General features: G+C 42.3%; 2 protein-coding genes across 4 annotated transcripts in view; one reads left to right on the top strand and one right to left on the bottom strand.

Annotated features, from left to right (window-relative positions):
• The window catches only part of LOC135258183 (major histocompatibility complex class I-related gene protein-like), a 40,449-nt gene extending 33,794 nt beyond the window's left edge, over positions 1 to 6,655 (bottom strand). Inside the window, exon 1 of one of the 2 annotated variants that reach the window (XM_064341475.1) lies at positions 6,459 to 6,655. In XM_064341475.1, coding sequence (XP_064197545.1) covers positions 6,459 to 6,516 — 58 coding nt within the window. In that variant the 5' untranslated portion in view covers positions 6,517 to 6,655. Of the gene's footprint in view, positions 1 to 1,802; positions 1,984 to 6,458 lie in introns of those variants that run through there. The other variant, XM_064341474.1, reaches the window with a different exon arrangement.
• The window catches only part of LOC135258184 (zinc-alpha-2-glycoprotein-like), a 35,632-nt gene extending 25,854 nt beyond the window's left edge, over positions 1 to 9,778 (top strand). For both annotated transcript variants that reach the window (XM_064341482.1, XM_064341483.1), the window contains 2 exons: positions 8,824 to 9,069; positions 9,205 to 9,778. In XM_064341482.1, coding sequence (XP_064197552.1) covers positions 8,824 to 9,069; positions 9,205 to 9,500 — 542 coding nt within the window. In that variant the 3' untranslated portion in view covers positions 9,501 to 9,778. The remainder of the gene's footprint in view (positions 1 to 8,823; positions 9,070 to 9,204) is intronic.
• The last annotated feature ends 172 nt before the right edge of the window (positions 9,779 to 9,950 follow it).

The following is a 9,950-nucleotide window of genomic DNA, read 5'->3' as shown; positions in this document are numbered from 1 at the left end:
CTACGGTACACACTATGGTAGTTCCACAGGATGTACCATTGAACATTTATATACCATAGTGCTCTGTGGTACACATATGGTAGTAAAATGGTATGTACCATAGTACAATGGATGTACCATTCAGAGGTACATACCATGGTACAACTATTCTACAATGTGCCGTGATACTGTCAAAATACAATGGTACATGTAGCATAGTTGTACCATGGCACAAGTACCACAGTTCAGCAATCATAGTCCAGTACCATAGTAAAATGTATTATGGGTGGTTACCTCCATGTACTGCATGGTGGTCTCTTAGAATTTTAACCAGAGGTATGGCAGATTTTTTTAATTTATAATAATTTACAAAAAGCTAGTATTGGCGCTCCCTTACCAGACGTTAATTCCTGTGTAATTTTTTAAGATGTCAGTTCTGCCTCTGTTCCATTGTGCCATATTACGGCGTTTGACAGACTTCCACAGAGAACGGCCTCTTCCTTCACGCATCCAATTTCTACGGGGCACGCTGTCTGTGCCATTGCTACTGTAGGAGTCGACTGCTTCGCCATCATGCCACAGGACACAAGTGAACTCATCAGTATTCACTGCAGTGTAGGTACCCAGAAGGGAGTGAGGAACTGAAAGACAGAGACACAGGGAAAGACAGATGTCACAAAGTACCAAATATGATGTTCGACCCAAATCATCCCTGATCCAGGACAGAACATTTTGACCCTATCTGGAAAATGCAAAAAAAAATATTTATTTTTTTTTAAACACAGACTTACATTTTTAAGGTTTTGATATTACTGATGACATTACATGAAATAGTAAAAACTTTGCTCCACTTTCCATTTTGGGAAGTAAAAAATCTCTATTTCTAGGTCCTTTTGTCTAGGAGCTATTGAAATTAAAAGAATTTGTAACCTGTAATTTGTTGACGGTCCCTAACCACTTGCATTGGCTAAGCGGAAAGTAGGACGGAGTGTGGCACAGTGGGTAAGGAACTGCGCTTGTAACCGAAAGGTTGCAGGTTCGATTCCCGGGTAAGGACACTGCCGTTGTACCCTTGAGCAAGGTACTTAACCTGCATTGCTTCAGTATATATCCAGCTGTATAAATGGATACAATGTAAAGTGCTATGTAAAAAAAAAGTTGTGTAAGAGCGTCTGCTAAATGCCTGTAATGTAATGTAATGTAAAGTAGGGAACAGTCGGGGATATAAAACGATACGAGACTGGGAGTCTGAATGTCTAAATATCCAAGGTTGTAAAGACCGTTGCATTGTGTCTCTAAACCCCGGGACAAAGCGGGAAAGGGTCGGCGAGACTGGGTGTCCGAATATCTGTTGAATATCCAACTTGAAACCAACTTCACCTCGGTCCAATACCGAGAAAATCCGGCTGACGACCAACCGTACGAAATGTAACTAGTGTGTTGTCAATAGAAATGTAGACTATTTGAGTAAAAAAGTACATACGTTTTTTTTATCGATGTAGTGGAGTAGAAAGTGAAAGCTGCAAATATTGTTTATACTCAGCACAAGTGCAAAGTCGCCAATATCCTACAGTGACGAAGTACATGTAGGCTACATAGTTACCACCACCACTGTAGTCTACCCAAACTGAAAGCAAAACTAAAATAGATCAGATGTAAACGTCGATTCGTACCTGACATAGTAGATCAAACAATCTCAAAAACGAATTAAATGTAACGAATGCCAAACCAATACACATTGTGTTTTAACTAAGAAAAATAAAAATAAAATAGTCGAAATTTTACTTATTTCGAAAGGCAAAGATGAAAGCGTCAATACGTACCTGACACCGTGCGCCAAGCAATGTCCGAAAACAGTAAAAAGCTATAAATGCGAAACATTTTACAAAACAACTTAAAAAACCATTAGTTATCAATGAATAGCCTTGTGAAATCTTTACACCACGCTGTTACAGCGAGAGTGTGAACTACTATACTGGTTACAGGAGGGCTGGCTGTCATGCAATCCTGTCATCTGTTCTTCCTGAGTCATAGCCTACCCCGTTTTCCCCGCCCCGATTTTCAGAGTAGGTTTATGACTCACTGCCCTCCGTCTCTGTAATCGGATAAACACAAAACGCACGTGGTCAGAAAGTTTGCTCTCTGACAACCACTGGTCTCCTTATTACTGCTTGATTCGCTGAAACAGCATGAAAGACAGATTTCACAAAGGCTATTGGCAACAAATAGACCAGAGTGGATATAGTTTTTGAGGTTGGGTTGTAAAATGTTTAGTATTTATGGAATTTTGTTGTTTTCGGACATTGTTTGGCGCACTGTGTCGGGTAGGTATACGCTTTCTACCTTGTTGAGTTTGGCTTCCAGGTAGGCAGGTAGGATATATGCTTGTGATATCTGCTTTGTTATGTGTCATATTGCGTTGTTATTTAATTATTTCATGCTTAAATTTGTAAAACGTGTGTGTTGTTTGTACCTGTCGTCATCCTTGTCGTAATATTCTCTTAACTTACGATAGCTTATGTATCTGTATTTATTATCTATTCATACAACTTATTAATTAATTCACTGAGACTGTCAGATTTAGCCAGTGTGACTAGCAATCATCCTCGAATATCAAAGGGAAAACCTTTGAAATTTTAAGCGTCGTTTTCTTTAAAAACTACGCAGCTCGTGACAGGTTTGGTGAAGTGCACGTCTATTAGACTTACTCACTGGCCTGCCCCCCTCTGATGGTAACACCACCATCCTCACTGTTGTCGACCGGTTTTCTAAATCCGCTCATTTCATTCCCCTGCCCAAACTGCCGTCAGCCAGGGAAACAGCCCAGCTCATGGTCCAACGTGTGTTCCGTCCCCATGGTCTCCCCACTGACATTGTCTCAGATCGAGGCCCTCAGTTCACCTCCCAGTTCTGGAGGGCCTTCTGTTCGCTCCTCGGTGCCACAGTCAGTCTCTCATCCGGATTCTACCCCCAGTCTGAGCGGGTCAACCAGGACCTGGAGACCACCCTGCGTTGCCTCGTCTCATCCAACCCAACCACCTGGAGTCAGCAGTTAGTCTGGGTCGAATATGCTCATAATACACTCCCCTGCTCTGCCTGTCCCCTTTCCAGTGTGCGTACGGATACAAACCCCCACTCTTCCCTGACCAGGAGAAGGAGGTCAGTGTCATCGGACCCGGAGGAAAGCAGGCTCCACCTTCCTTCGCACGGCTTCCAGGTACCAGCGACAGGCGGACCGGCGCCGTGTTCCTGCCCCTCGCCAGGAGGTGTGGCTCTCCACCCGTGTCCCGCCGCTTAGGGTGGAGTCTCGGAAGCTGGCTTCCAAGTTTATCGGCCCGCTCCCCATCGCAGAAGTCATCAACCGCTCTGCAGTCCGCCTCCGGCTCCCCCGCTCCCTTCGTCTACATCCCACATTCCATGTCTCCCGTGTGAAGCCTGTTCCCTCCAGCCCCCTGGTTCCTGCCCCCCGACCCCCGCGTCATTGAGGGCTCTGACGCTTACACTGTCAGGAGGCTGCTGGGCGTTCGCCGTCGTGGCAGGGGCCTCCAATACCTGGTCAACTGGGACGGCTACGGTCCAGAGGAGCGGTGCTGGATGCCTGCTAGGGACATCTTGGACCCAACACTGATCACTGACTTCCATCACCGTCATCCTGGTCGGCCTGGTGGGACGTCGGGAGCCGACCCTGGGGGGGGGTGCTGTCACGGCTGTGACGCCCAGCTCTTCTACTAACCCCGTCTCCCTCTCTCCTCCCTAGTGTCCCTCCCTCTGGTGTTCTACCCAGGTGTATAATTGCTAAATTAATGCAATGATTGATTAATTGATTGTTTGATTGTTTCCCTCAGGTGCAGTCCTATCTCCCTGTGCGTCACCGGCTGTCTGCAAGCAGTCATCACCCTCTTTTTGTATTTATGTCTGTTTTCCCCCAGTCAGTCAGTGCTTATATAATTGCTAAATTAATGCAATGATTAATCAGTGTTGGACAAGCTACTTGGAAAGTGTAGTGAGCTAAGCTACCAGTTACTCTACATTAAATGAAGCTTCTCTACACTGAAGCTACCCCCCAGAGAAATGTAGCAAGCTAAGCTACAGCAACATGGCAAAAGTAGTTTATTACATCGAAGCTATTTTTTTTTCTTTTTCTTTTACATTGAACCAACTTCATTCCAAGGAGGCCATTTTAGTTGGGTGGACCCTCTACAAAAGAAATAAAATTCTACAATTTTGTATATTGTATTACTCAAGTATCAATGAACACTTAATTCTAACATCCATGGACAATCATGCACCTTACAACCATAGCAATATCCGCCTGACTTGCACTAATGTACAGTGTACTACACTGTAGCATATTAACATAACTGAACAGTGTATACTCAGCAAATAGTATATTATAGTTATGGTTCTCCAGTCTCTATTCCAGTTTTAGCTATTCTATTTAGTTTTTATATTTGAGTCTATTTAGTTATTGTATATAATTCAGCCTTTAATTGTATTTGTTTCTTTTACCTACCTCATTGTTTTTGTATTTTGATTCATGTCAAGTGGCTGCTGTAACACTTTAATTTCCCTTTGGTATTAATAAAGTACTCTATCTATCTATATGATTGGCAGTTTAAAAAGTGGTATTTTTATTAGGCCCACTATGTACTAGTAGCTACATAAATTTCAAGCAAATCATTTTGATTAACCGCCATACTTTGGTTTTGTAGAGACTTGGATTTTTGTTGTACCCTCTGCTTGGTAAATGTTAAAAACTACAAAAGTCATATTTCAGAGTAATCTAAACTTTTCAACTTTTCCTCTGTTCTCTCATTTTCCCCCACCTCTTCCCTCTTATATGTACTGCATTGTTTAAGTATTGAAATGTCTTTTGCACCCCTTCCCCCCCTTACCTTCCCACGCTTAATTTTATTTATTTTCTGCCAACAGACAGTGAAAAATGTGTAGCTAGCTAGTGGTTAGCTGTTGACAAGTGTTACGTGCCAGGTTTGTTTTTTTTCTGTCGGAGGTCTGTTACGTGAGGTCTGTTACGAGTCACTCCGCCATTGGTGAAGAAGAAGGAAGAGTGCGCCGTTTCCCCCCCCAATCCTCTTCTGCGGACCTGCCTGGCGGCCAATGAGGAACAGACCCACACCTATAAAAACCTAACACTGTCAGTTACACCTCGGTGTGTCTTGGATCTGAATGTTCGTTCACTTCTGTATACTCGTGTGACTTAGTGCTATTTTTTTGACTTGTGTAAACGATCGAATTTCTGAAAAGACTTTGAGTTTGGATTTGCGTCTCTGGTTTGTTTGCTGGTTTTGTATATATATATTGGGAGTGGGATTTAAGTAGGTGTTTGTTTTCTTCACTGTCACTGTTAGTTTCACTTGTGTATATATATAGATACGGGCGTGTACCACCCTTGTATGTTTTTGTTCAGTTTAGAATAGTTAGAGTAGTTAGTTAGGTTCGGAAGATTTTCGGGTTTCAGTTAGTTAGTTTCTTTTATTTCTAGAATTGTTAATGGCTTATATTTCTGTTTATCTTCTTTTGTTTGGTACCGCCCAGTGTTTCCCCTCCCGTTTGTTCACTGTATAGATAATTGTGTAAATAAACTTTAATCTTTAATAATCAGTCATTTTGTTACTCCCCTGTACCCCTAGACCACAACGGCGACGTAACAAGTTGCTAGCTGGTGTTTGCGGACTGCACTGAATTGTGATAATTAGCTTGGTTGGCGATGGCTGTGTTAGCTTATTCGGGAATCACCTGGATGTGTGTTCTTAAATTAGTAAGCACCTTCACTTAAACTCGGGATCAATTAATCTCCGTCCTCTGCCATCTTTACATTACAGGCATTTGACAGACGGTCTTATACAGAGCGACGTACAACAAAGTGTATAACCGTAACCAGGGACAAATGTGCTGAAAACCCTGGAGAGAAGTACAGGTCCAAGTGCAGGGAGCGACCGCGTAGTTTAACTGGTACCCTGTAGGCTAATCTGATGAACACAAACAAAAGCAAAACTGTCAAAGTCTATGCAACATACCTATCTTTTCATCAAGTAAAATCAAGCTCGCGTGTGTCTGTATCCCCCTGCAGCGGACAAGTCGCAGGCATTAGCCCAAGCATTGGTGCGTGATGTCACCGTGATACGGAAGTGCTGCTGCGCTTGAGCTTGAGGAAAATGTAGCTTGTGCGGACGCTACCGCACTACTTGATAAATAAAAGAGCTTCGCTACTGAAAAGATATTTGATTCAGGAAACGGCACTACCACCACGCTACTGAGAGATGTAGTTAAACTAGTAACGCAGCTACTTGTATCGAAGCTACTGCGCAACACTGCAACACACACACGTTTTACAAATTTAAGCATGAAATAGTTAAATAATAACGCAATATGACACATAACAAAGCAGATATCACAAGCATGTATCCTACCTGCCTACCTGGAAGCCAAACTCAACAGGGTAGAAAGCGTATAACTACCCGATACAGTGCGCCAAACAATGTCCGAAAACAATAAAATTCCATAAATGCTAAACATTTTACAACACAACCTCAAAAACTATATCCACTCTGGTCTATTTGTTGCCAGTAGCATTTGGGGAATCTCTCTTTCACGCTGTTTCAGCGAATCAAGCAGTAATAAGGAGACCAGTGGTTGTCAGAGAGCAAACTTTGCGACCACGCCGTTTTTGTGGCAAGAGCAGTTTCTTATCACAGCCCGGAAGCTGGTTGAAGCGGGGGAAGCGGGGGACGCGGGGGGAGGCGGGGGAGGCTGTATGACTCCAGATCACTTAGGTAAGTACAGATGAACAGGATTGCATGACAACCAGCCCTCCTGTAACCAGTCTAGTAGTTCACATTAGCTAATGGACCAGGGTGGATATCGTTTTTTTAAAAGTTGTATTGTAAAATGTTTCGCATTTATAGCATTTTATTGTTTTGGGACATTGTTTGGCGCTCCGTGTCAGGTAGGTATAGACGATTTCACCTGCCTTATTGAGTTTTTCTTCCAGGTAGGCAGGTATGATATATGCTTGTGATATATTTAATGTTTTTGTTATGTGTCATTTAGCGTTGTCATTGAATTGTTTCAAGTTTTAAATGGTAAAACCTGTGTGTGTGTTGCTTGTAGCTGTCGGCATCATTTTCGTAATATTCTGCATGTGAGCTGGGTCTGCACTCATCGCTATTCTAAAATATTAAACAATTGGTGACAGTTGTTCCTTAATGTACGAGTGATTATGTAGCTATATGTATTTATTATCTATTCATTCAACTTATTAATTAATTCAGTGAGGCTGTCGGGAATTAGCAATGTCAAATGGTAAACCCAGGGTGTGTTGAAGATGTGAACTATTCCGCTATGTTTGGATTCTCCTCACTCCCGCCATGCCCCGCCCCCTTCCCCTTTTCTCAATTCTGATTGGTCCAAGGCTGGGCATTAATTCTCAGTAGCAGGACACAACGGTCTTTTAACGGTTTTAAAATCAATGCGCTACAAAATTCAACATTCTAAAGCAGCTTGTTTGGACAGTACAATAGGTGTTCCATATTTAACTCATGGCTACGGGACGCATTTTCATCCGTATATTTGTGAACGATTGCGTTATAAGCGCTGTTTTGAATACAATTCAACAGTTAGCTAGCTAGCTAGCCGGGATAACAAACATGCCGTAAAACCCATAATTTTAATATTGGCTTGGTGACAAGTCACGGCGAACCATAAAGCCAGCTGGCTTCGCCTCGGCCGCATCACCAACCCCGTCTTACATTATTTTTCTATATCTAGGATACTAGACGTGAAATGACATGTGAGATCTTCACGCACGAGTGCATTATGTCTAATTGCATTGACAAAAACTAACGTGGTTTATAACTATTCCGTTACAACCCATTGCAAAAACGATTTTCCTTAAAGATATAAACCGTTTTATAAGTTATAAGTATACATTTTAAGTCTAATTTGCCTCCATTCTTCCGTAAGCTAAAGGCCACTGCCAGGGACATCCGTTCCCCCTTTTTTTGAATTATCGTTTGTTTCAACCAATCACACACGCTTGGGTGGAGTAACAGGTTTTTTAATGTGTCCTATGGACATCATACAAATACATGGGTGTATAATATCATCCAGTTAAAAGGCCTACGGAGCCCTAGTAAATTACCACATGCAGTGGAGCGTGTTAACGCTTCTCCAAGACAGGTATTCTGACAGCGCACTAGGGTTGCCGCATTTTCACTGGGCCGAAACCGGCATTTTTTCCTATGTGGTTCAATGTGTTTTATGTAGCATTCAAAAACATCATCAGTAATGCCAAAACTTAAAAACATAAATCTCATAATATATCATTCTCGATAGTTCGCACAGATCTTAATTCACCACTGTGAGCAGGCGGAATATTACTGGCTGCAACTACATTACATTACAGGCATTTAGCAGACGCTCTTATCCAGAGCGACTTATACAACTTTTACATAGCATTTTACATTGTATCCATTTATACAGCTGGATATATACTGAAGCAATTCTGGTTAAGTACCTTGCTCAAGGGTACAACGGCAGTGTCCTTACCCAGGAATCGAACCTGCAACCTTTCGGTTACAAACCCCGTTCCTTACCCACTGTGCTACACTCTGTCCTAGAGGCAGCAGCAGCATTGTATAATGCTAAAATATAAATCATTGTGTGTACTTGTGTGCGTGTGTATTTATTTTTATTTTTTTTGTTTTGTTTTTTCGGCTGCCAGGCGGGGTCAAAACGTTGTATCCTGGCTCAAGGACAGTTTGGGTCAAACATCATATTTGGTACTTTGTGACATCTGTCTTTCTCTGTCTCTCTGTCTTTCAGTTAGTCACTCCCTGCTAGGCACCTACACTGCAGTGAATACTGATGAGTTCACTTGTGTCCTGTGGCTTGATGGCGAAGCAGTCGACTCCTACAGTAGCAATGGCACGGACAGAGTGCCCCGTAGAAATTGGATGCGTGAAGGACCAGGCCGTTCTCTGTGGAAGTCTGTCAAACGCCGTAATATGGAGCACTGGGACAGAGGCAGAACTGACATCTTAAAAAATGACACAGGACTTAACATGTCTGGTAAGTCAGGGCCTTTGTATTTCAGCTTTTTAAAAATGTTTTTTTCTCTCCTGTACCTCTGTTTAAAGTACCAAGTAAAGGCCATGCAGTACATGCAGGTATAATCACTGCATCATGTACATCCATGTGTTTCAGGTGCTGCCGTCCTGCAGGGGAGGTTTGGCTGTGAGATTGAGCTAAACCCTGACTCTGGTATAAGACTTATGAGGACCTTTGCTCAGTACGGATGGAACGGAGAAGACTTCCTGTCCTTCAACCCCAGCAGGCTTCAGTGGGAGGCTTCAGCAGGATCTGCTGTCCCCATGAAGCGGAAGTGGAACAGAGACCGGACCATCACTGTGGAAACTAAGGACTACATAGATTTCATCTGTGTGCATCACCTGTTGAAGAGTTTGTCTTATGAAACCAAGGAGAACAAGGAGACAGGTTAGTACCAAGATCCCAAAGAAAATGGAGCACACTGCAGTATATTGGAAACAACGTAATATATGTGTCAAGATATCAGAATTTCACAATATATGGGGAACTATTAAAATTATTGCAGCTTTCATTGCTATATATCCACACACAAACACTATACTGCTACTTGAAAGTTTGTGAACCCTATAGGGGTCATTATTTTATTTTGTAAACCATTTCCATTTCTTTAAGCTTTGAAAGCTTTTTTCTGGCTTTTTTAAATAAAGGATGGTACCTTATTTAAAATGTACATTATGTCTAGAGGTTTTACTCAGGAAACCAACACTTTCAAAACATACCCACACACTTAAACACTTGTGTTTTCTGAACATACATTCACATGCAGCTCTCCTGACAGCCTGTACACATTTTCACATCCGAAGTATGCAACACAGTATCATTACACACAAAAAGATGCAAGA

This window comes from Anguilla rostrata, chromosome 6, assembly GCF_018555375.3.
Source record: "Anguilla rostrata isolate EN2019 chromosome 6, ASM1855537v3, whole genome shotgun sequence".
NCBI lineage: Eukaryota > Metazoa > Chordata > Actinopteri > Anguilliformes > Anguillidae > Anguilla > Anguilla rostrata.
The sequence above is the reverse complement of the archived record's forward strand: the minus strand, read 5'-3'. Positions and strand labels throughout refer to the sequence as shown.